Genomic DNA, 27727 nt, shown 5'->3' on the forward strand with positions numbered 1-27727 from the left:
AAAGAAACTTCAAATTTGTGAATGAACACAAAGCAAAGGTCTGAACTCTGCTAATATTTCACAGTCAATGAGTACCTTTGTATCATTAGTACATCATGAGGCAGATTATATTTTTGTAACAAGGGATATTACTATATAACCCTGGCTGGCCTGGAACTCATATATAGACCAGGCTGGGCTGGAACTCGTCTGTCTGCTTCTGCTTCCCAAATGCAGAGATCAAAGGTGTGCACCACCATACAAGGCTGAAGTGGATTTTCTTTAGAGGTCTTGGTACACAGACCTTGCAGTTAGGATTTCTTTTAAAGGGACAAAGTACACAAAGAAAAAGATGGTGGAAACTTACAGTGTTTGGGGAATAAAGAACATATTATGCTAAAATAACTTTCACCAGAAAATAACCCAAAAGCCCCCTTTTCCTTCCTTCCTCTTTATTTTGAAGGTATTTTATGATTTAACTTATTCTAAGGAAGTTATGAAATTATAACATGTACAAATAAATGGAAGTAACTCATAACATTAGCAGAATAATTCAGAAAATTAGACAATAGATATCATCCAATAGATGACCAAGTCAAGAGATATGGAAAAGGCATTTTCTAGAAGTCATTGTTATAGTCTTTTTTCAGTCTTCAGTGAAAAACAAAGGTGAGCACGGAAGGTTCAGGAAGGAAGCCTGTCTACAATGTAGTGTACTCTATCCGTGCAGGGCATATTCAGTTTTATTCTGCAGGAAACGATCAAGGAGCCTGTCGACTGTTCTAGCTCTAATTCCTCTTACAGCATGTGCTCTGCTATTACCAGAGTAATGAGGAGCAGCAAGGGTGCGGGCTCTGGGGCTTTATTTGGTATACATTCTGGCTTTGCCATTTACCATCTGTGTGACCTTGAGCAAATCACTCCATGTCTCTGTGCCTCCATATAGACATCGGAAGCATAAATAAAACTAATGCCTATTGCTATGGAGGGCTATTGTGAGAGTTAAATGGTAAATATGAGTGAAGTGATTAGTGACTTTTGTCTTTCCCTTGGATGTGTCATGATTTGGGTGCAGGAAGTTGATTGTGTCTCCAAGAAAAGAAAGGTCAAATTCTTACACCAAGGAGCAGTAAATGTGACCTGAGTTGGAAACAGCATCTTTAAAGATAAAGATCCAAGGCAGATGAGGTCATACTGGGTTAGGGTAGGCCCTAAACACAAAGGCAGTTGTGTTTATCAGAGAAATGAGAAAAGCTTCAGCTATTGAGAATGGCACAGGGAGCAACGGCATGGAAGAGGCAGACAGGAACTGTCTGACAAGGCTGTAAGCTGCAGAGCACCGAGCATTACAAGGGAACACCAGAAGTGAAACACTTTACCAGAGGTAAAGTAGGAATCAATTCTGCCTTAGAACCTTGGATCCCAGCATGGCTCTGCAGATATTCTAATGCTTCTAGCTTCCAAACAGTGAGAAAATGTTTTCATTGTCTTAGATACTTAGCACGTTATCATGTCAGCCCTTGGAAATGAATACATTGTGCAGCCTAGTTCCTATGCTGACATCAAAAGGCTCTAAGGCAGTGGTTCTCCATGTGTGGATCGTGACCCCTTTGGGAATCAAAAGACCCTTTCACGGGGATCACATATCAGATATCCTGCATATCAGATACTTACTTTGTAAGTCATAACAACAGCAAAATTACTGTTATGAAGTAGCAATGAAAATAATTTTATGGCTGAGGGTTGCCACAACATAAGGAACTGTATGAAAGGGCCACAGCATTAGGATGGTTGAGAACCACTGCTCTAAGGCAAAACTGGTTTCTTCCTTGCTACTTGGCTTCTTAACCCATTTTTGTGAACTCTTATGAACCTGTCTAGGAGTGTTTTTGGTTTGTCTTAAGGGATTCAGTACAATAATCATGACAGCTCTTGAAAATGAATGTATCAAGTATCTCAGATGAAAACACAAGTGTTCATGAAATTATCACAAGAGGCCAAAAGGAGAAGTCCTACCACAGGACCATGGATCACATGGGTTATTCATGCTTTTCAGTTTAGACTATGTATACATGGAGCTCTCTGGGATGGCTAGTTTTAAATTGTCATTGTTCCACAAACCACAATCATCTAAGAAGAGAGCATTGATGGAAGAATTGTCTAGCTCAGGTTTGTCTGTGGAATGCCTTGGGAGGCAGTATTGATTGTTAATTAATTGATGAAGCCCAACATGGGCAGGACCATCTTACGGTCTTGGCTCTGAAGTGTATTAGAGTAAAGAAAGCTAGATGAGAGCAAGCAAGGATGCTGTGGATATCGCTCTGTATAAATAAAATACTGTTTGGCCAGTGACCAGGCAGGAAGTATAGGCATGACAAGAGAGAAGAGAATTCTGGGAGGTAGAAGGCTGGGGCAGGGAGATACTGCCAAGCCACCACCATGACAAGTGAAATGTAAGGTACTGGTAAGCCACAAGCCATGTGGCAAAGTATAGATTAATAGAAATGGATTAATTTAAGATAGAAGAAATAGATAACAAGAAGCCTGCCACGGCCATACAGTTTATAAGTAATATAAGCATCTGAGTGATTATTTTATACGTGGGTTGTGGTACCACAGGGGCTTGGTGGCACCTGGAGAGAAGCTCTCCAACTACAAATGGCACCCAACATGGGGCATCAGATATTGTTGAAATTATTGAGGCCACTCCATGTAGTTAAAAGGGAGGCTTATTTTGTTGGGTAGCTTACAAATGAAGGGATAGGTTGCAGGGTCTGGGAAAGGTATGGCACAGTCTGGCGGTGTTCTCTGTAGAAATCTGCTCAGTCTACCTCCAGCATCCAGGGACCTAGAACCAAGAGAAGCCTCTCCTCTTGATCCTGGGTCTTTAGCATCCTCTCCCAGCCCTGCCTTGTAGGCGTGACCATTACCAAAGCCTCAATGGGGGTTGGAACTTCCAGGCCAAGGCTGGAATGGCTACCCACTACATCTCCCCCTTTTGTCTAAATAAGAAGGTTCTAACATAATACAAGACTATATACAAAGAAATGGTTATCAAATATTGTCCAGGAGTAATGAGGGATAATGACCTAGATAAATTGGAACTACAATCAATGCAAACAATATCAAGCAAAAAACACATACTAAAATCCAGGGAAGTCTAGTGTGGGTAGGTGGCATGTTACAAAGATCATTCCAAAAGGTGTCCTATCCTAAAGAACTTGAGTCTAATACTTAATATATTCTACCTAAGATAATATATGTAAAGTTGTAACTATAACTGCTAGTCTTCAACCTCATCAAAGACCTGAGAAGGAATATAATAATACCTGAGAAATGGGTGAAGGATGCAAGCAACTTTTGGGAGTCTTGCAAGAGTAGACAGAGACAGTTGGCATCCTGGACAGTCACCTAAAGTTTCTCAGCATCATTGGTGCATTCAAATTGGCTACAGGCCTAGAGTATCTGACAGACCATTTTCAGAAGCAGGAATTCTGAAAGACCATCTTACCCTGTCTTGGCAAAATACAGTGGTCGCTTTCCTTGTATCCCACTTATCCAGAAAGGACAGACTAGATAGTATAATTTTCCTTAGTTATGATAAAAGATAAGTTAGATATATAACTTTAGACTCATAAATATGGGATAGAATATTTTGTTTAATTTTGCCAAAACAAATAGACTAGATATTGTAACTGTAATTCTTGCTTGATAATTGTTTTGTTGTATGTAATTTTACTATGTAAAAGTTAAAACCTTCCTTTTTTTTAAAAAAAGGGGGGGAGTGCTGTGGATATTGCTCTGTATAAATAAAATGCTGTTTGGCCAGTGGTCAGGCAGGAAGTATAGGTGGGACAAGAGAGAAGAGAATTCTGGGAGGTGGAAGGCTGGGGCAGGGAGATACTGCCAGCCACTGCCATGACAAGTGAAATGTAAGGTACTGGTAAGCCACAAGCCACGTGGCAAAGTATAGATTAATAGAAATGGGTTAATTTAAGATAGAAGAAATAGATAACAAGAATCCTGCCATGGCCATACAGTTTATAAGTAATATAAGTGTCTGAGTGATTATTTTATATGTGGGTTGTGGTACCATGGGGGCTTGGTGGCACCTGGAGAGAAACTCTCCAACTACACAAGGATGCATTTGTTTTCTCTTTGCTCTTGGCTGTGTATGTGATATTCCTGCACTGACTCCACTCAAACAATGACCTGCAGCCTGGAATTAGTATAAGCCAAATAAACCCTTTCTTCCCTGAGTTGCTTTCTGTCAAGACATTTCTTCATAGCAAGATAAATAAAATGACAACAGTCACTTTCCCCCCCTCATTTCCTTTAGGGGAATAGATTGGGTTGAGGTGGTGAGTGCCACCACCCAGCTTCCACTACCAAGGGCTGTGTTATTGATGCAGACGCCACTTGTTATAAGAGAGTAACTTAAACTTTAATTCATTATGGTAAAATGGAGAGAGAAAATCAGTTTTTCAGTCATATTAGCCTCATTTAAGAGCCCAGAAGCCTGCGGTGGCCAGTAGCTCTTGTGTGGGGCTGCATAAGCAGAGGAGTTGACTATATCAGTTGCTCTTGGATGGTGCTGGATGATGTTCTTATTGGAACAGGATTTACTTGGGATACAAGTAAAATAAACACACAGGCTGTGTAGGAGGAAGGAGGTGCTATACTCCAATTACAGACACATCTCCATCATTTATTAGGGAAAGAGGAAAATAAGACTCTTGTGGTACCTGTCCCTCAATGGCTACTCACAAAGAGGGCCTCACTTGTTGAATGACCTATTGTTTTCTTCTTCAATTCACCTAAGTCTTTGCTTTATGTAAATTGGACAAATAATACCCATTTTATACAGTTATTTTCTATGGGAAATCAATACAAGCAAAAATTAGCCTCTATCTAAGCCCGAGTGACACCTGGAGATGCTCTCTCCTGATGTCCTTTGACCTGGTGACACGTACTCCTGGCATAGAACTGGTTAACACTGAGGTCTCTTCACACTGTGAAGAAGGTGAATGTTTCAGAGCAACAAATGCGATCAAGAAATCCATGCACTACAATCTCTCTCCCTTCTCAGATCTCATCATACAGATGAATAAATTGCTATAAAAATACCCAAAATAAAACTAAAAACAATGACTGAATCATTTTTTTTAATCTCATGCACTGTGTGTTCAGGTAGCAAGAAATTTAATTCCAGTCGGACCAGTCTCCTGTGATTTTTTTCCCTTTCATCTAAGATATTTTTAATGCTCAGAGGCATTATAATGGAAACGCATGTATTTGTGCCTGGTTTATACCCATCATCCTTACCATTACAACAAGACAAAAGCATTAAAGTAAAATTAATCATGTCAGAAGATTTTAGCAAAAACAAGTGAGCCCATGCATAAAGCATCGCTTTGTCTAGTGTGAAGTCACGCTCTGATTAAAAACATATAATGAAAGTAAAAGTGATACATCATTGCCTTAGCAGTAGGGTTTTCTGAAAGTACTTTAGCAGTTCTCAACATAGAAATGTAGCAACATTTTCATATTTGAAGCTCACAATGATTTGCAGTCTAGTTAAATAACCAGAATTCAATCTTAATTTTCTTCTTTAATAAATTAAGACTTTAATGACTAGGCAAGGATTAAGAATTAGAATACCTGGCGAGGAACAGTAGGCTTGCTAATCATAGATGTAAGGACATGTCTGTCCCTCTTTTCATGAAAGCAACCTTTATGCCAGCAAAGGTCAATCTTCACACATCTGTTTTATATGCAAACAACATGTATTACTGTAGATATAAATTATATAGATACACATGATTCTTACGGCTCTTGCAGTATCACAGAAGTTCATATCATTCAAAACACTTCATGAGAGTGGAGGTGTGGTGACAGAGTAGCCATGTACTCCCAGGAATGGGAGTCAGTTTGCCTATGACACATAAAACCTCAAATTCTAACCAGTTGCGTTTTTGTAACAGACATGTTTGATAAATGACATCACCATAGGGTCATTTAATGGATTTGAAAAGCAACAGCATCCCTTTATGTACTTTGCTTTCATTACTTCTCACTGTGTAGCCCAGACTGTCCTTGAACCCATGTACTCCTCCTGCCTCAGCCGGCAAAGTGCATTACAGGCATAAGCCACCATGTTTGGCACCTCTACCTTTTTTATGGAGATATTTGCATTAAATATTCTTTGATCATCAAAACCATCTTTTTATTACTCTTGGTGGTTATTGTTAAAGTTATTTCCATTCCTATTTTATTGGGGAGGGGGAGAGTACAGGATCTCACTTTGTAGCCCATGCTGGTCACAAACTCTTAATCTTCCTGTTTCAGCCTATTGAGTGCTGGGGTTACTGATGTATACCACTGTGCCTGGCTCCTGTTTAAATGAGACCTTTCTGATTTTTTAACAATTGTGTGTAACTGTGTAATTTGTATCTGCAGTTGTATGTACTTGTACATTATAGGTGCATATTTAGACATAATGAATAGTAAAAATAGAGGACTCTATATAAACTTGAACACATTTAAATTATTAGAAGGAAGTGAATATTTGAAAAGCTAGTTTTCAAAGCATTATACTATAATAATATTTGAAATGTACTTCTAAGCTTTTTCTTTACTAGAGAGGCAGCTAATTTGGGGCCAATAGGCACCAGTCCTGATAACAGTCATTCTGAGCCAGGAAATGCAGAAAGCATGAGACAGCTATCTATTTTGACTAAAAATTTTTATTGAATGAGTTAGAATATTTTGCACATGACAAGAAAAGTGAGCTCAATATTTGCAGAACATGAGACGCTCTGTCATAATGATTTGAGTTTGAAGATAGGTTGCTTCTTCCAAAATTGATATGGAAAGTTAATCCCCACTGTGGGACATCAAGAATGTAGGGACTTAGTCCTACTATGGAACATCAAGGGGAGGAACCTTTGGAAAATAATTGGAGTTGGCTCTCAGAGAGGGAGCCCCATGATGACTCTACAGAGGATGATGGGGCCAGAGAACACTTATGATGCTTTATGTTGCTTTGGGACTTTGCCAGCAAGAAGTCCACAACCAAGATCAGTCTTCTGACCTTGGATATGAACTCAACCTCTTTAGAACTCTCCCAGTCTAAAGTATTGAGTTATTAGCAATAAAACATAGATGTAGATAGAGTATTAAATATTATGGGGCTGTAGATATATCCCAGTGGAAGTACACTTGCCTAGGTGTGCAAATTCCTATGTTTGATCTCCATCACTTCAGAACAAACAGTTACACACACAGACACACACACACACACACACACACACACACACACACACACACCAAATTATATAAAAGTTGTATAGTGAGGAGGTATGAAAAAGAATACTGATTGTCAATTTGACAGGATCTATCTAGAGTCACCTAGGAGAAAAACCTCTGGTCACATTTATGACACAAATATTTTGATCTTTCTGACACTTGGAGGACAGTCCTTCTTGATGCATTTTGGACTTAAGTGTGGCCTTGTAATTTTGGGGAAATAATATGGTATTTTGAAGGAGGGAGAAGCTTTAAGAATCAATATGAAATTTTCTTCTTCCTTGACATGCTAATTGTGATGTGGGATTTCCAGAAATCTGTACATAAGAATAAGATATAGAACAAACCCCCACTTAACCTGCCATAGATATGAGACAAGTAAAGAAATAAATCTTTATGTCCATGACTTACTACAATTGTGAGGTTATTATGGATCCTTAATTGACAAATGCAGGTATGGATACCGAGGCACACTGGCCAATGTTATAAGGGAGTTGATATGGGGTAATGTAAAGATGGAGATACTTGCTGGTGTATGGAAAGATCATCCAGTAAAATCTGCTCTTTGTTGGAAGGTGAATTAATTATTTAACAAAATCCCACCTTTAAGGTAGATGTTGGAAACAAAATGTTGGTCACATGCATTGGTTGCTGTCAGCTGCACTTGAAAACCTTGTTGAATCCTTAGTCATCAGGGAAATGCAAATAAAAATGGCTCTGAGATACCATCATACACTTGTTATAATTGCTAAGATAAAAACACTGATAAGAGCTTATGTTGGAGAGGATGTGGAGCAAGGGGAACACTCCTCTATTGTTAGTGGGATTATAAACTTGTACAACCACTTTGGAAATCAGTGTGGCGGTTTCTCAGAAAATTGGGAATCTATCTTTCTCAAGACCTGGCTATACCACTCCTGGGTATATACCCAAGGAATCCTTAATTATACCACAAGGACACATGCTCAACTATGTTCATAGCAGCACTATTCATAATAGCCAAAACCTGGAAACAACCTAGTACCCTTCAACTGAAGACTGGATAAAGAAAATATGGTACATGTACACAATGCAGTATTACTCAGCAGCAAAAAACAACATCTTGAAATTTGCAGACAAATGGATGGAACTAGAAAATACCATCCTGAGTGAGGTAACCCAGACTCGGAAGTGGATACTAGGTGTAAAGCAAAGGATTACCAGACTGCAACCCACAGCTCCAGAGACACTAGCTAACAAGGAGGATCCAAAGAGGAACACATGGATTGCTCTGGGAAGGGGAAATAGATGAGATCTCCATGAGTAAACTGGGGAGAAGGGGTGGGCAATGGAGGGTAGAGGATGGAGGATGAGAACATAAGGGAATGGGATGGTCGAGCTGGAACAGGGATGGAGTGGGAGAGCAATGAAAGAGATACCACAATAGAGGGAGACATCATGGGGATAGGGAGAAACTGAGTGCTAGGGAAGTTCCCAGGTATCCACAAAGATGACCTCAGCTTAGACTACTAGCAATAGTGGAGAGGGTGCCTGCACTGGCTTACCCCAGTAATCAAGTCAGTGAACACCCTAACTGCCATCATAGGGCCTTTCTCCAATAGCTGATGGAAGCAGATACAGAGATCCACAGCCAACCAGGCTGAGCTCCAGGAGTCCAGTCAAAGAGAGAGAAGAATTCCATGAGCAAGGGACATAGTGATCATAATGGGAACTCATGAAATTTAGACCAACACCTGTGGAGCCTCCATGGAATGGACTAGGCCTTCTGCATAAGTGAGACAGTTGTGTAGCTTGATCAGCTTAAGGGGCCCCCAGCAATGGGATCAGGATCCATCTCTGACACATGAGCAGACTTTTTGGAGCCCACTACCTATGGTCAGACACCTTGCACAGTCTTGATGCAGAGGGAAGGGCTTGGACCTGCTTCAACTGAATGTACCAGGCTCTTCTGACTCCTCATGGAAGGCCTTACCTTCTTGTAGAAGGGAATGGGGGGTGAGTTGGGGAGGAAGGCTGGAGGGGTGGGAGGAGGGAAGAGAGAGAGATCTGTGATTAGTATGTAAAATGAATTAAAAAATTTCTTAATTAAAAAAGATACAATATATATTAAAAAAGAAAAGCTTGTTGAAAAAGGATCTCAAGAAATATTTTGCTTATTTCTAAACAGGCCTGAAAGGAAATAGAACCTAGAAATCTTTATCTCTCTCTCTCTCTCTGTGTGTGTGTGTGTGTGTGTGTGTGTGTGTGTGTGTGTGTGTGTGTGTTTGCATATTTGTGTGTGTGTTAATGAACATAGCTTTGAATGTCCCCCATCTGGTAAAATATGAAATAGAGAAGAATTTTAAACAAACAGGTAAAAACTAAAGGTTGATTCATGAGAAATGCAAAATTAAAAGTGTATTTTTGACAGTAATTTCATCCAATTTGGCTGTCATGGAAGAAAGTTTCAATTAAGGTGACTGGTAAGATGGCTCAGGAGGTCCAGGCACTTGCAGCCATCTGAGTTTGATCCCTGGAACCAATGGTGGAAGGAGCCAACCAAGTCCCAAAGTTGTCCTCTGACCTCCACACATTCACTGTGCATACACTCTATACACACTACACTCACACCGCCCCCAACACATACAAATATACACATATGATACTAAAAAATATTTTTGAAAAGAAAGTTTCAATTAAGAATGAGATACCAAGTAACTTGTACTCAAGAAACAGAGTGAAAAAGAAAGAAATATATAGAGAGCATTAGACAGTATCATTAGAGGGAATGTGTGCATACACACATGTATCTTTGTGAGAAAAGGAGGTAAATGGGGGTAAAAGGAGAGAGAGAGGGGGGGAGAGGGAGAGGGAGAGGGAGAGGGAGAGGGAGAGGGAGAGAGAGAGAGAGAGAAAGAAAGAAAGAAAGAAAGAAAGAAAGAAAGAAAGAAAGAAAGAAAGGAAAAAAGTAACCTTAAAATACATCAGAAAAGAAATGTGGATAGTGTTGTAAGTCATGGAGTGGACAGAAACATGAGACATCACTGGCATCTGCTAAAGGCTTAAAGTCCCCCAAATCCACCAACATGGTCCAAAGAAGTTGCTAAGAATTACATACTTAAAACCATAACTATACACATTTATTTGTTTACTTACTTATTTATCTATTTATTTAATTATTTATTTTGATTCTTTAAGACAGTGTCTCTCTATGTAGCCCTGGCTGCTCTGGAACTTACCATGTAGACCAGACTGGACTTGAACTCACAGAGAACCACCTGTCTTTGTGCTGGGACAAAAGTGTGAGCCACCATGCCCAGCTCCCTAATTCTTTATTGATGTTAAATGTACCCAGAAAATTATTTTGCTCCCAGGAAAAGCACATTCCCAAAGCACATCCCTCAGCCTCACTTCAGGTGTAATCAAGTAGGAGAGTGAGAAAAATAAAATGATCTCCGTGGAGTGGAGCCTCTGACTGCAAAGAACAAGGGGTTGGGAGCTGAGTTGAGGTGGGCCCACTGGAAGAGTGCAGCCAGCCCCTGATGGATGCCCTTCAAAGCTCTATTTGTCTTTTCCTGTTATGACAGATCAAGAAGAATTATGAATAAGCAGGATGGAGAGTTGATCAACCATCACCCAGAGCTCTCCACTCGAGGAGACTGGAGGACTGTGGTAATGTCTTCCAGGGGGAAGGAGAATTAGACTTCTCTGTGCATAATATGAGGGTCCTGGAAGATCACAGTCGGGATAATGCCTAGTTGTTCAAATTCCCTGGTTCTTTCCCCCAAACCTTATGAGGGTTGCAGAGTCTTGAAGTGGTGTAGTTGGTGATGGACCAGAATTGGTGAGATCTACCTCTGTTCCACACAGGTCAAGGTGTCACATTCTTTCCTCTGTGTGTATCTACAGAGGCTCAGAGTCAACCTGAGTTGGATGTGTAGTGAGGAGCTGAATTTTTTGTTATTCCCAGTCTCTGAAATGTTAGTCCTTCTCATGAGAGTACAGCCAAGCCCACACCAGTGACACACAGCACTTCAAGGGGTCCACTATGGTATGTCTTATTTCCCAAACCTTTGTGAGCACAGGAACCAAACTCTTAATTTTCTTTCGATTGATTATTAAAGAATATAAATTGGGCTGGAGAAATGGCTCACCGATTAAGAGCACTGGCTACTTGTCCAAAAGACCTGGGTTTGATTCCCAGATGAAGTCTCACATCTGTATTTCCAGTCCCAGGGGATTCAATGACCCCTCCTGACATCCATGAGCATCAAGCACACACATAGTGCACAGACATACATGCAGAAAAATCACTCATATATAAAATATTTTTTAATTTAAAGAATATAAGTTAAACTAAACTAGAATAAAAATTGATTGAGAACAGCTAGAATCTACATATTGAACCTGGAGATTTATTTGAATAGTTTGATTCTAGTAAGAATCCTGTGGAGTGAGTATAATTGGCTTCATTTTGCAAATGAGAAAAAAATGATCAGAGAGTAAGAAACCCATATTACAGGCAACAAATGCTAGAGATATCTTTCACTTTAGATCTACCTGTTTCTCAAGATGTTACTCTGTGTGTGTGTATGTGTGCACATGTATGAGTGTTCACATGTGTGTGCATAACTTCCAAGATACAGATAAATTGCATTGAATTAGAACTTGTCAGAGATCATGTATGTGAAACCATGTGGCTCACACATCAGAATGTGCAATTTACTTCATAAACCGAAATTATATTCTTGACCCCTAGGCGTCAATTGATTCAGTTCGTTTAGCCTGTATCTGTTCTATTTTACAAATGTGTGCTATGCCAGGATCCATGTAGATTTTCATGGCTACAGTGGGTCAGCACAGATTAAATCTCATGTGCTTGGACTTGGGTGACTAATAGCACTTTGCAGTCAGATGAACTGATGTACCATGGTTTGATGGAAACCCAGAAGACATTGTTCTCACTTCTGCTCTGCAGTGAATATGTGATTCTGTGCATGTGAATATGTGATTCTGTGCATGATACCTCTCTACATGTGACATAGAGACTAAAATTGTGAGCCTACCATAGAGGTTCCTGTGTGGCTGGATGCTGCTGAGTTCTTTAGCTTGATCTTTCCGAGCCCCTCAGCTTACTCTCTGAGTTTATCTATGCATCTTCTTTACCAAATGTTATTTATGTGTGTGTATGCATGGGTGCAGATGTGTGTTTGGGCTGTTACACACCTGTGTGTGATGGTAGGTGTTCACATGTATGTGCATGCATGTGGCAGCCAGAGATTAACCTCAGGTGCCCTTCCTCCTGTCCACCTTTTAGAGCCAGGATATCTCACTGTAACTTGGGCCTTACCTCTTTGGGGTTCAGCTGGCTGACTGGTCAGTGAGTCCAAGGGATCTTTCCATCTTGGTGATGAGATTGCAATGTGGACCACTTGTGTATCTCTTTGACTCGAGTGCTTGGATGGAACTCCAGTCTTCCTGGCTGCATAACGCACACTGTGCTGACTGAGCCATCTTCTCAGTTTCACAACCCTTTTCTGGAAGGTTCTTTGTACTTACTGTTAACTATTTGAGCAACCTCTTTTCCCATCTTTACCTGGACCTCTGCCTGCCTTTAATTCTCAGTTCAAATGCCTCTTTCAGGGTGATATCCTCCACAACTCTTAAATTGAACCAGGATCTTCTATCTGTCCATCCTCTAGGGCACTGTCTTGCTTTGTTAGGATACACTGATGCCTTGGTTAATGCTGGTTTTGCTCACAAAAGTCTAAATTTGGTAAGGGCATGGAAATCTCTGTTTTGGCTTAGTGTAGCAGAGAAGACATCAATTATTTTGGGTAGGAGAATAAAGTTGGTTGGGTGAGGACTTCAGTAAGCCAGTGCTTACTTTTAAGAAGTTCCTAGACTTGGTACATAGTTTACTAACAAATGATACAGGCCACTTTTAAGGAGCCCTCATGACTCATACCTCTAAGCCACACTCAATAGCAAATGCCACAGCCTGTGTGTGAAGAAGGCGTTGGAATTATTTGTACACATGCTACTCTCTGGAGAAAAAGCAATTACTATATTTAAAGGAAGTATAAGCCAGGAATAAACAAGGAAGTCAAATCAAGCCCACTGGCTTTTCGAAGCACCCAGCTTACTTGAAACACAGGGATGGGAGTGACCACCACACATACATTAAAAAAAAAATCTATGAGAAATCCACTAATGCATTGGAGCGTGAATCTTCAGCAGCAAATAATTCAAGATATATAGCAATGCGCAGCCATGTATTTCAAATTAGAAGGAGCTCATTGAAGGTAAAATTAGATGGTAACGTATTTACAAAGTCAAGGCACAATTCTTCCTCCTCTTTTTGCCCAAAGCCATGGGAACAGTTGCTTTATGACTTCAAATTCCAAGCTCTGAGACAACTGCAATGCTATGATATAAATTCCTTAGATTACTATGTTTTCACCAACACCTAAATCAAAAATTTAGAAAGGTAGCTATACTCAAATTATTACTTCATTTGCATTTCTTCCTGTGGAGCTGGGGACCCAAGGGCAAGCTAGGCAAGGTATCGTTCCAGAGATCAAAATGCTTTTCCATTCACCTCTTTGCTTAGTTAACTCTTACCATTTTCTCAAAATAAAGGGTTACTTTAAGAGAGCTTCCACCCAAGCGATGGTGGCGCATGCCTTTTTAATCCCAGCACTTGGGAGGCAGAGCCGGGTGAATCTCTGTAAGTTTGAGGCCAGCCTGGGCTACAGAGTGAGATTCAGGACAGGCTCCAAAGCTACACAGAAAAACCTTGTCTCAAAAACAAACAAACAAACAAACAAACAAACAAACAAAACACACACAGAGAGAGAGAGAGAGAGAGAGAGAGAGTCCATAACATCTCTGTTTAGGTGAGGGGCTTCCCGTTTTGTGTTCCCACCTGGAGTTTCCTAGTCTGTTCTGTAGCTTACTGCATACTGTAGTGACCCCGCAGGTTACCGAGAGGAGAGGTTGGCGCACGTTTAACCTGGCCATGCAAGGCGGGCACTCGGTAACTCCTTGCTCTGGGAGTGGGTGAAGACAGCTAGTGGGTCCAAATTCCTGCTGGGTATTCCTGGAGATCCTGGCAGCATCTCACTGTTTCCTAGTTTCTACTGAAATTCAGTGTTCACTGTCCACGGATTATCCGCCTGTCTAGGGCTTTGATTATTTTAAATAATTTGTGGTTTTGGTTTTCTGGTAAGAAAGATACCATGAATAAAAGGAACCACAAATATAAAAAACACAACACAATGAAACAACTGAACTTACTTATTTTCTTGAAAATAGGTAATTACAAGAAACAATGATTAGCTAGGTGGTGGTGGCACACACTTTTAATCCCAGCACTCAGGAGGCAGAGGCAGGTGAGTTCAAGGCCAGCCTGGTCTACAGAGAGAGTTCCAGGACAGCCAGGGCTACACAAAGAAACCCTGTCTTGAAAAACCAAAAGAAAACAAACAAACAAAAATTATTGGGGCTGGTGAGATGGCTGAGCAGGTAAAGGTGATGGACACCAAGCTTCACAACCTGAGTCGGATCCTCGGGACTTACATGGTACAAGAGAACTGACTCCCACAAGGTGTATTCTGACCACATATGCTCTGTGGATTGTACACAGGTGAAAACACACACACACACACACACACACACACGATAAACAAATAAATAAAATCTAAAAAAAAATTAAAAAGAAATGATTATTAGCTTTTTGACTAACTTTATTCCCAATGTACTCAAAGGACAAGGACAAAGTTGACTGGACTCAAGAAATGGAATCAAGGGAAGAGGCCGCACTGGATGTGTTTGCACACAGGGTTTGGGTTCCCCCAACAGAGCAGCATGTATGCCAGTCTCCATCATCACCATTGCAGATAATCAAACCTTCGTTTATCTCTGGGAGCCAAAGCTTAGTGTCTTATACATAGTTGTTTAGTTTGTTTTCTCATTGCTAGTCGTTTGCTTCTTACAGAAAAGCATGTGTGTGTGTGTGTGTGTGTGTGTGTGTGTGTGTGTGTGTGTGTATGATGAAAATGGAGAGAAAGCCATTTCATGGAGGAGAGAGGGAGAAGGAGGAGGAGGAGGAGAGGGGGACAGTGGAGTACTATGACATGAAAGCAGAAGAAGTTGCTGTTTGGAGGAGGGGAGGGTCCAGCAAGAGGAGAGGAAGGACACAGGAGAGCAGAGGGGTAGGGGGATGAACAAGAGCAAAATGTAATGGGATATCTGTACAAAAGTGCATTAATAAAATCCATTACAATGAATGCTGAGGGAAAAATTCACTTAAGCATTTAAAAATTATAAAAAGAAGGAACAAGCTAGCTCAACTCCATCATTTTCATCCTCGTGTTACCAAGGTGGGTACTCTGAGCTGGCACCTGCAAGCATAAATCTGTACTCTGACAACATTGTTTCTGTAATTGCAAGAAAAATAAATAAATACATTTGTCTGAAATGTAGGCAAAAGGGGGCTTGCTCATGTAGAGACTATGAGTGGACCCCAGCTTTTCAGGGTTGTCCCCTGGAAAATGGTGAGGGTCTTTCTTCCACATGTGAACTTTGTGAAAACTTGGGTATGTACGAAGGACTGTTTGAAGAGTACACAGTGGCCGGGGGGATTGATTGGTTTGATCTTTGTGCCAAAGACTGAGGGCTTTCAGGGTAGGAGGCTGAACCTGGATCCTCTGGGAGAATAGCCAGTGGTCCTACCTGCAGTACCTCTCTGGCCTCTCCCTTTGGTTCTTAAAGAACCAACAGTGCCCAGGTTTACTGTTATTACCCAACACGCCACAGTTACAAAAGGGATGCACAGTCAGTTTCAGATATTATTTCTAGAACTCTAGGAACAGAGGTGAGAGAGCTTTGTCAGTGTTCTTAGACCTTAATTCAATAACGTTACAATAAATAATTGTTCCAAATAGGAATAAAAGAGCAGTGTCTGCCAGCACGTTAGCAAGGCAGTCTTTTGGGAAGAACAACTATCCTTGTTCCTGTTTGGGTGGATCAAGGCCCTAGCTGTTTATTGGTTGCTTTTGTAGTGCTGGGGTTTGAATTGAGGGGCTTCTGCATCCTAGGCAAAGGCTCTATCGCTGAGACACACCTAGAGGGCTTGAAGTTTTCTCTCAGGGTTACACTGGTGCTCTTTCCCTCCTGCAACTCACCTGTGCTCTCCAGCTTATTATTTCTTAGGTAATGGTCCCTAAATCCTTTTACTTCCTCTTTGTTCTTTAATGTATGCAAATGGTGTAGCTCCCACAAGGCAGCGTGTGTGTCACTGGCTGGGTAGCAGTCTCTTTGGAAGAGGGGCATGTCTACAAGACACATTGAGAAATGCTTGCTCCAGCTAAGTGGGAAAAATACTCCAAGGCTCCAAAACTCCAGCTAATCCCAGGTGTCAGAAGCTTGCTGGCTGGTACTTTAGTTTGCATGAGAAGAGTCTTTCAATTAACAAGCAGACCCTGAGCTTGGAGACTGTTTCCCAGGCTCAACTGCCATCCTGGCCCTCTCTGAGAACCAGCTTAGCATTTCTAGGTCAAAAGAATGGCAGTGTAAAGTTCTACAATCCCTAATGTTTCATTGGATTTGGGGAGAATTTGAATATTTTTGTTTACTAGTGAGAGACCTTTTTGTCATTTATAATTTCATATCCCAAATAACATGGGACCCTGCAATGGCAATGACTTATTTTTTCAGATTTAGATGAGTTTCAAATTTAGTTAAAAAAAATAGAAGCCAACAGAAGTTATCCATATTAAAGTATCAACATTTCTTTAACAAATATGAAAGCCATGCTGTCACTTGGGGCCACAGGGTCCCAGACTGGCAGAGAATAGAGTGTATATTTAATGCACAAATCCCAAGGACATGAAGAGTATCAAGAAAGCAGATTTTCATTTCAGAGCTCTAAGTGTGCCTCAGGATAGAAGGAAGGTTCAAAATCCTTAAGCATGTTCTCACTGTAGGAACTTGTTTATGTCAGAATGAGAGTATCTTTATCTCATTTCAGATGAGTTAAGTTGATAGGTAACCATCCAATATTATTTCTTAGTCTGTAAATTATTCCATCTCACACATGAAAACTATGGAAAATAGGCTTTCTACTCTGGAGGAGAAGGTTGAACTGTTATTTTTTTACTCTGTATGGAGAAGTTCAGTGATTGACACAGATCCAGCATAAAGACACAACTCTTGTGCTGATGTTGGTAGTAGTGTTAACAATAGCTAGTGGTAGCACTTGCAATTTATTGAGTACATGCAGCATGCTAGATGATGCATGCATGCAAAGCTACTTTAAAACACTCAAGTGACTGACAAAGAGAAACCGACCCAGACTGTTTACAGGGCATGGTCAAAGTGAGAGACTGTGTTCAAGTCCAGGTTTGAAAGTTCATGCTTGACAGCCATCAAAGTAGAGACTTGAGGCAATATGGGAGTTTTAGATCAGGTGACAACTGTGTGTTGCAGCCTATGGCTATTGCTCAGGCATAATTAACAGATCCCCTTTCATGTTCAAAACTTTCCCAGTTTGGGTAGTCCATCTCTGAGCATGACTTAAAATGAAGATAAGGGGCTGACGCAATGGTTCAGTGGATAAAGGCATTTGCTGCCAAGCCTGGTGATCTGTTGATCCCCAGAACCCATATGATCAAAGGAGAAAACTGATTCCTTCAAGTTGTCCACTGACCTGCACACACATGTGCACACACTCGTGCATGCGCACACCCACCCACATACATACATACACACACACACCAAACAAACAAACAAACAAACAAGTAAATAAATGTAAAAATTCAAGCATAAGACCTTCTGGAGATGCTGTTTACCATCCTTTTCCCTGGCATGGAGGGTCTCAATAAGTCCCAAATTGGGTGCCATGTGGAGTATTTGGGAAAGCTGGTGGTTTTATCAGTGGTTATCTTTTATTAGTGGAGTTGAAGATCTTGGTGTCTCTTATGCTCTGTTTATGATTTTCTCTATGGAAATCTTTTATCTTTTCTCCAGCTATCCTTTGACTTGGCATGTCGTCTGTACAGGAGTTCTCTGTTGATCAGGTCAGGTGGTGTCAGAACATTGCTTCTCTGATTTTACTTTAGTTTGTTTTTGATGCATTTAAAAAATACTAAGATGTCTAAACTGTGGGAAATGGTATTTTCATCCAAAAGAGAATCAAAAGCCTTTTTAAGACCTCATTAACTTGTTTTCTTACTCCTCTTCCTGCTTAACCTTGCTGTTTCTTGTCAGCCACTTCCTTACTACAACCATAGTATAGTGGCGTCCAAGGAGCTGTCTCGATGCAGTGCCTGGACATGCTACTGCAGGTCTTGGGGGGTGGGGGGCAGCTCCTAAGTCCCCACCTCATATGTCTTCACTCATTCTGTTCTTAAGGGAAATTCTTTGCCTGCTTCTATTATTTTAAGGTCCTTCAGGAAGAGCCAAGGAAATGATTTTGCAAAAACAATCTGCTAAAATACACAAATGCTTGAAAGACATACAGAATAAGGAAGCTAACTTTCACTTTTGTTGGTTTTAAATGTATGGCTTTGATTCATGGATCAAAATTGCTCATTTATTATTTTATCTATACAGCTCTGGGCAATTTTGACAGTTAAAATTTAGTTTTATTGACCAGTGCAGCCACTGTGCCCACAAGGGGACTGGTGTGAGCAGCCTACTGCACTCAAGAAACGATGATTTTTGATTCCATGACTGCATCAGATCAGGAATCGTAACCGATACAACAATACGTTCCAAATCTCAGTGCCCAAGGCAAGAGTTCTGCTGTAAAACACAATCACCCTTTAAGGAGAGGAGAGGAGAGTCTTGGCTGGACGTTTGCAAGCATAGTTTAATGCAGCTGGGGGAAGCCATGAATATATCTGTCCATCAAGCTTTAGAGTAGCCTAAGGAGGCCATTTCTGGAAATACCTGGTCCTCCAGACTAAAGGCAGGCAAAGATGCTTACAGGGCAAATGGATGTTGGTTACAGAGATAATGAACTAAAACACCTACCATTTTGACATGTGAAAATGTACTAGTGTTCAGACCAAACAACCTTTCAGTTTTGTATCAACGACAACAAAAACTCTAACAGAAGCATTTCTAGGGCACGATTTCTGCTCCCTGCCCCACCCCAATCCGTTCCAAAACACACAGAAACACAAACCAGGCCAGTTTTAATTTAGGCCTGTTCCACTACCAAATTGGCCACCTAGGCAATGTTAATTTAAGTCTTTTACTCTGAATCCCCCATGATATACAAACAAAACTCCAAAGGGTAGCAGATCAATACAGTGTCTGATTTGATTAACTGCGTTTTTTTAATTCATCAAGACAACTTCAGTCTGAAACAAACAGGCCAGGAAATAAATAAGTATACTCACTTGTGAGTATTTTCCACGTCTTCTTTTCGTCATCATAATACTGAACCAGATTGCTGGGGAGCCGGTCAGGTCCGGGAGGCAACCCTCCAACCAACAGCAGCATTTTCTTGTTAGAGCGAATTCTTCACCCAAAACAAAAGAGGAGATGAATAACCACATTATTGTAGAGTCTTAGGTGGCAACGGAATCATAACCATCAAAAGAATGGTCCTTGCTTGCACATTTCTGTTTCATTTTTTCCTTCCTTCTTCTTCCATTCATCTCAACAATTCTTTCTGAACCAAGCAGAAAAAATGATCAGAAGAGCTTCATATCCCTATACTCATGGAATAATAAGCTTCCTTTATGCAATTTGTTAGAGGTTCATTCTAGAACGACCTTTCCCTTATATTAGGCCTTTAAATCATCACTCTTTACAGCTGAGTACACATGAAATGCTCTAGAGTTGTTCTCAGGCTAAGCATTAAAGTTGCATGTCAAAAAATGTATTAGTCAAAATCATTATTATAAGCCATTCTCCACTCAAAGAACCTTGAAAAAATTAAGGTTATGCAGAGAGTCTGGGAGTCTACCTTTTAGTCATCCAGGGAACTTCAAATACCAGTTTTGTACAATTAGCAAGGGGCTAACTGGGGTGGGTAAACCGGTCTGAGCATGCATTTTTGTTTTGTTTGTTTGTTTAATTTAGCTTAGACTTCTGCCTCCCTCCCATCCCCCCACCTCCGCTCGCCCTCCCCTCTGCTCTCCCCCTGTGCTCCACTGGTAATACAGCAGCACCAATTGGTAAAAATGAGACTGTGATGTCGTTGTGAGCCTCCCTAGAGTGGAGCCCTGCCAATGCTTGCCACTGATCCAGCGGCATGAACCTGCTCAACTGTGCAAAGCCAGTCTAATTCCCTCCCTCTGTTTTTCTACCTTCTCCCCCAGGGGGCAACCACTGAAAGGAGTGACTACCCACCCATCAAGAGCTGGCAATTCGCTGCTATTAACCGTGACTGTGAGTCCCAGTCTGCCTGGCAGTTCCTGAGAACAGGCCTGCAACGTCTCATATGCAGTAAAAGCTATAAGATGCACCCTGGCCGGCCTACATGACCTGATGGATGTACAATCCTCAGGAACAGTAATGGATTGAGCACACTCGTCACTGAAGCAGGGAGAGAAAGCCCAGACCCCCACAAGGGGCCTGCTGATTTAACACTCACTTTACATATAATTGAACTTTTCATTTACCTGAAAGACTCAAGGTGGTTGTCTGTGGGAGAAATGGAACATCCATGATTGAAGGGGAAAGTCAACAGATACAAAAGAGTTCCTCTTAAATCTAATCGAAACCCATGGCATGACTCAGATCTGTGATGCCTGGTGAAATGGGCCCTGTGGAGAAGCTTCGCATGTTGGTTAGGAACCTAATACCCAGAGAGTTAACTTAATACGGTTAATGACATTTCCATATGAAGGAAGGGAACAAGAGAATTCTTTTAATGAAACTCTGGTGCCTTTGGATGCATTGAGTGCATTGAGTATGCCTCAGTAGGAATAGTACCTTTTGGAGGAACTGCACTACTGGCCACCGATAGAGGGAGCTGTACCAATAGATAAATGATCCATGCAATTAGCAGCTTGAAACACTCATTTTTTTCTCCCATCCTGTGGATACAGTTGAACAAAATGAAAAACACTCAGAGTCAATTTCTTTAAAGTGAATACACATTCAAACTGTGCCCTGATGTCTTCTAGACCACTAGCTGGTACATGCAAACAGAAGACAATAATGAAGGTGAGTGTATGCGGAGAATTTTAGTCACCCATGACTGGTGAGACAAACGGATAGCCACATCAAGCTTTTTCTTCTTCTTTCACGTGTAATTCCTGTGCCATGTAATTTTGTAAATGCGTGGTCACGGAATTGATAGATGGGTCTCTTTATCTTCTTTAAATTGCAGTTTAAGGCTCAAATAACCCAGCATTCTACTTGTGTGAGAGAAGTCATGATGAAGGCAGTCTGGTGTATATGATTTTGTGAAGGAGGACTGGTCAGTGGAAGCCACAATTTTGTGGCTGTCCTAGTATCATGTGTATACACTCTGTCCAAGCCCAGATGGGACAAGTTTACACATAACTGATGTGGAGGAAAGGGCTCTGGGAAGTGGGGTTTGCTAAAAAAAAAAAAAAAAAGTAAAAGTAGTCATACCAAATCTCTCTCTCTCTCTCTCTCTCTCTCTCTCTCTCTCTCTCTCTCTCTATCTAATTTTTATTTATTTATTTTTTCTGAGACAGGGTTTCTTTGTGTAACAGCTGTAACAGCCTTGACTGTCCTGGAACTCTCTTTGTAGAACAGCCTGGCCTCAAACTCACAGAGGTCTGCCTCTGCTTCCTGAGTGCTGGGGTGAAAGGTGTGTGCCACCACACCTGGCTTTAATACCTTATATTTATGTTTTAAAGTACTGCTTTCAAATATATTTAATAGATGACCAATGAGTTACATGCTTGGCTCATGTATTTTTGTTAAAGTCTTCTTATTCCCTGGTAAAGCCAGTTTCCCTGGACCAACCTTGCTTGTGTTTTCCACAGTGCTGTTGATTTTGGTCCACGATTAAGCATGAGAAGAGGACCTGGAATCTTTGTGGCATCTATTCAAATTGTCCATGTGTTCTCTAAGAACTGGACTTTCTTTCACCACAGGGGGTCTCGAACAGTTGGCAAATGGTCAAAGCCTCCAACCTTGTCAATGATGGCACAACGGAAGGGTTAACTAGCCAGTAAGATGGAAAGACTCTACCTGAGTGAGATAGATGCCCAACCCTTCCAGGTCTCCAAGGGAAATGCAGTGGAGAATTACATGGGAGAAAAGGGAATCCCCATTCCCTTGGTTATATATTTTCCACCAGAGGGCAGGACTTGGGTTTGCCATGTGGAACTTTCTTGTTTGACAAAGACACTTTTCAAATCTTTTGTACTATTGTGTTTATATGGTATTCATTCAACTCATTTCTAAAGCTTGTAGCTCAGTTGTTCTACCCAGTACCAATAAATTTTAATTCTAAATAATGCTTAAAACTCTGCTCTGTCAATGTACATGACATACTTTAAAAGAATTATCTGTATGAAACTCAATACTCTATGCAATGAACTTATACAATGAATATACATATATACACATATATATCTTGTTATTTGCAAAACTAAAATTAGAGGAATTTGGACTGAGCTGAAGAAAGTTTCAATTACTTTTTTTCCTGAATAATTCTAACAGAGCTTTCAAGTTCAAATTTAGATGAGGCAAAATCTATAAGCTGCTGTCTCACTGTAAGAATTAGAACTCCCTTATTAGGGCAAGCTGCTACAAGTTTTATAAGCTCTTCAGTGTAGTTTTCATTAGCACATCCAGTAGTTTTTATTACTTAAAATATTTCATTCATTACTTTCTTTAACGTCATCAGAACCAAAACACAGTATTTAAAAAATGAGAGAAATGTAAACAAAAAGCCTGAGCGGGTCATGTCAACAGTCTCTGAATGCCTTTGATTCTTGTATCTAAAAATAAAAGGTGAAGAAGGTGATGGAATTTGAAGGTCTCCTTCATTCCAGCTCAGTGACCACCAGCATTTACCATGTATCACATTTGTGTGTGTGTGTGTGTGTGTGTGTGTGTGTGTGTGTGTGTGTGTGTGCATGTGCATTCTCTGGCATGCCTACTTTGGTTCAGGGGATGAATGATTGAAAGATGACCTAAAACCTCCTGTTGTAAACAAATTTTTCATCATACTGGTGTTCTGAGTGTGGTAAAGTCTCATTTATTTATATCTCAGTGATTTGGAACTTTCATAATTGGGAAACAGGCCAGATAAAGTGATCTGTTCCAGGATACACGGAAAAAAGTTCCTATTCCTGAGATTACAAACAGAATTTTAATCTGTGAAAAAACATCCAGCAGGTTTATAGGCATTTACACAAAATGCATTTCATAGATGCTATATAGTTTTCATGTTTGTAAAACATGGCATTCTGCAGTGTGTACAAATGATTAAATAATGAAATTGGAAGAAAACATCAAGGCTACAGAGTTGAGTGACTCCCAAGTTTGACAGGTTTCCAGGAATACCTGAGGGGCTTAAACATTCTAGCTTCATAGTAGAGACTCAGTTTCTAATTCTTAGAGATCTGACTCTGTGGGATGAAGCCATTTTTAAAAAAATCAGTAATACAGGGCTGGAGAGATGGCTCAGCAGTTGGAAGCACTTGCTGCTCTTGCAAAGGACTCAGGTTCAGTTCCCAGTGCTCACAAGTTGGCTTACAATTGTCTGTAACTCCAGTTCTAGAGGACCCAATGGCTTCTTTTGACCTCACAGGGCACCAGGCATGTGTGTGGTGCACATACAGGCAAACACTCATACACATAGTATTTTTTACAATATCAATAATGTTTCTCAGTTGTGGTGGTTTGAATGCAAATGGCCTTCATAGGCTCATCTATTTTAATGCTTGGTCCCTAGTTGGTGGAACTATTTGGGAAGGATGAGGGGTTGTGGCCTTGTTGAAGGAGGTGTGTCATTGGGGATGGGCTTGGAAGGTTTCAAAAACCCAAACCATTTCATTTGGTTCTCTCCCTGCCTGGTGCTTGTTGTCTCAACATGTAAACTCTCAGCTACTGCTCCAGTGCCATGCCTGCCTGTTTGCTGCCATGTTCTCCATCATGATGGTTATGGACTCATGCTCTGAAACTGTAAGCATGCCCCCAATATACCCTTTCTTTTTATAAGTTGCCTTGGTAATGGTGTCTCTTCACAGCAATAGAAAAATTGTAGCAGGAATCTTAACAGGTCTTATTAATAAGAACAAACCTGAGGCCAGTTATTGGGGTGAATGCTGGAAGATCAGAGACACAGAACAAGCCACAGTTCCTCACCTTGCCAGTTCCTCATCTGGTCTTGTTTCCTCAGACTACAAGCCGCTGAGTCCTCATCTGAATGCTCTCAGCTGAACTGCTGCTCCAAAGCCCTAATGCTTAACCAGCCAAAATGCTCAACCAGCCAAATGCTTCTAGTTTCTGGTCTTCATGCCTTACATATCTTTCTACTTTCTGCCATCACTCCCTGGGATTAAAGGCTGGATTTCTGGGATTAAAGGTGTGTCACCATGCCTGGCTATTTCTAATGTGGCCTTGAACTCAGAGATCCATAGGTATTTCTGTCTCTGGAATGCTAGGATTAAAGGCGTGTGCTACCACTGCCTATCCTCATGTTTAATATTGTGGCTGTTCTGTCTCTGACCCCCAGATAAGTTTATTTTGGGGAACACACAATATTTCGGGGAACACAATACCGCCACATTTCCCCTGTTTTTGTCTAAAATTTAAAAAAGGTTATAACTAATACAAGAAAAACTATTCGATAAGTATATACAATATATACATAGTCAAGATTACATTAACGATGTCTAGTCCATTAACATTTGACAGATTCAGACAAAAAACTCCATTATATATATTAACAATGTCCAGTCCAGTAACATTTGATAAATGATTCCTGCTACAAAAAATAACTAAGACATCAGCCTTTGTGAAGATCTTAATAGCTGCACATCCAGACTTAGGGCTACTGACTTGATTTGGCTCTCAATGTAATGCAGAAATGTATTTTTTAAATATTATTCATTTCTATTTTAGGTGTGTGATGTTTTGCCTGAATGCATGCATGTGCTTCACATGGGCTCCTGATGCTTGCAGAGGCCAGAAGAGAGTGTCCGATTCATTGGAACTGTAGTTACTCTCAGTTGTGAGCTGTCCCATGTGGATGCCGGCAACTAATTCCTGGTCCTCTGCAAAATAGTAAGCTCTCTTAACTACTGAGCCATCTCTCCTATTCTTTTTTTTTTTTTTTAATAAATGATCTCTCTTACCTATTTAGAAATTTATGGTGAAATAGACCTTACTTTTCAATCCACTGTCTGGTGGAAATGATAGGAGTGTTAATTTCACACCTTCTCCATGGTGAGTTGAATAACCCTCACAGATCTTCAAGAGTGCAACTTCTTCAAAAAAAATTGGCAGCAGTAAAAGGCCTCTGAGTCTACAATGACCAAAAATTAATTCAAAATCAAATTCATAAAGAATCTCTGGTGTTGGGGCAGTGCTTGCCCATGTTGCGTTGTGTGACTTCACTGCAGCCCTTGTTCTGAGCACTGGATATATATGTGCGCTTTGTACTGTGGATGCTGTCATGCCACACAGCGCCTGCCTGCATGCCTCAGCTCAGAGCTGATTGCTGGATGTTAAAAACTGAAGCATTTTCTCTCTATACACATTCTTACGTTTTTCTAGAAATGTTATGGCTTAATTATGGAAAACATAGACTTTCTAATTGGTATACCTTTGGATTGGATTGTTTTGTAAAACTGTAGTGTGTGATGTTGAGAACTGCTGTTTGGTTGCTGGCTTGAATTTCATAAATAAATATGTTAAATGAATTTTGACTTGGATAGAATTTTCAACAATTTATGAAATAGCCCAAAAATTACTTCTGCCATTTGTACTAAATATTTATTAATTTAGGCTTTTAAAGACAGCGTCTCTCTACAAAGCCCCACCAGTCCTGAAACTCACTATGTGGACCAGGCTCTGGTCTCAAATTCACAGAAATCTGCTTGCCTCTGCTGTGCCACGATGCCCAGTTGTACTTGATATTTACACAAAGCAATGTTTTGTGTCATTGACATCACCAGTATAAACCATTCCTCTGTGTCATCTGCATATTTGACATCTCCATCCAAATCAGCCTACTTAGAAGTGACAAGGCCTTGAATTTCCCTGGAGGCCAAGCTTCCAGCATCAGCCCTCAACTTCTCCCTAACCTCAGCTCCCAGTCTTGGCTGTTCATTGCTGACCTTCAAGCTCCTGCGAGTTCTAAACTTCTGCTTCCAGTTTTGTCATAGAAACACTGGGATTACATGTGCATACTCCTGTACCCCGGCTTTACATAGGTTCTGGGGATTTGAACTCAGTTTATTACTTTTGCTCAGCAAGCTGTTTATTCACCCACCAAGTCAGTGCTGCCTCAGCCCTGTTTAGATTATTTTAATTATTAGCAAATACTACTACAACTAATTAAAGTATTCTACTATGCCTTCCGAAATGTTATATATCACTGAGATGTTTGTTCTGTAATTTCTTGCATATAATATTTAGAAGTATGTGGGTTTTTTTTTTCTTTTTTAGACAAATATTTGAAAAAGCAAGACATTTTGAAGGGGCAGTCTAAATGAGATGAGATAGTTAGTTACTATGCCATATTTAAAGGGCTGAATTAAGTTTGAGTGAAGGATCGGTCCAAGCTACATTTAGGTTCTCTTTCTGTGTGAGGTTTCTATCCCTGAGCTGACTCCCACTCTTGAGTGTCGCCTGTCTGCATACAGCAATGTTACAAGGGTTAGATGAAGTCATCCAGGTGTTATGAGACAGTAAATGATTGCTACTTGGAACTAGCACCAGTCCCTTAGAGAATGACACCCTGAAAAAGGAATGTCTTTGCCTTGTGAGGGGAGAAAACAAATCCAGTAATGAGAGGTTGGAAAAGATGGAAAGAACTTGTGACTTTTTCCCATGAACTTCAGATTTCAGTGGTCTTGACCATGCCAATTGGAGGCTGAGTATTTATTAAAGTAGGTTTATGTCTGTAAGTATGGCAGCAATGTATGGAAGGACCTTGTAGGGGCAGGAAAACACAAGCTCCCCAAACTCACAGATAGGAGAATGGGTGTCTGAGTCAGTTCAGGCTGTGTAACAAAATTACCTCAAGATGAACAACAGACCTTTATGTTTCAGTTTGGAGACTGAGGCAATGGAAATGTCAGCAGATTTGGCCAACCTTTTGTTCATTCCTCAGAAGGCAAGAGGAATTGGGGGTGAGAAGAGAAAGTAATCTTTTTCCTGTCTCCTCTTTATAGTCCACTAATTACATCACACATACACACCCTTATGACTGGACTCACAGACCCCATACCAAAAACAAACAAACAAACAAACAAACAAAAACCAGTCATGATGGGAGTTAACA

The 27727-nt window shown here is 40.6% G+C and overlaps 1 protein-coding gene across 1 annotated transcript in view; it reads right to left on the reverse strand.

The window, feature by feature from the left end:
- Klhl14 (kelch like family member 14) overlaps positions 1-27727 on the reverse strand; it is a 109617-nt gene that overhangs the window by 58381 nt on the left and 23509 nt on the right. Inside the window, exon 2 of the mRNA XM_036204241.1 lies at positions 19677-19798. Within this exon, the coding sequence (XP_036060134.1) occupies positions 19677-19798 (122 nt within the window). The remainder of the gene's footprint in view (positions 1-19676; positions 19799-27727) is intronic.

Source organism: Onychomys torridus, chromosome 13 (assembly GCF_903995425.1).
Source record: "Onychomys torridus chromosome 13, mOncTor1.1, whole genome shotgun sequence".
Lineage (NCBI taxonomy): Eukaryota > Metazoa > Chordata > Mammalia > Rodentia > Cricetidae > Onychomys > Onychomys torridus.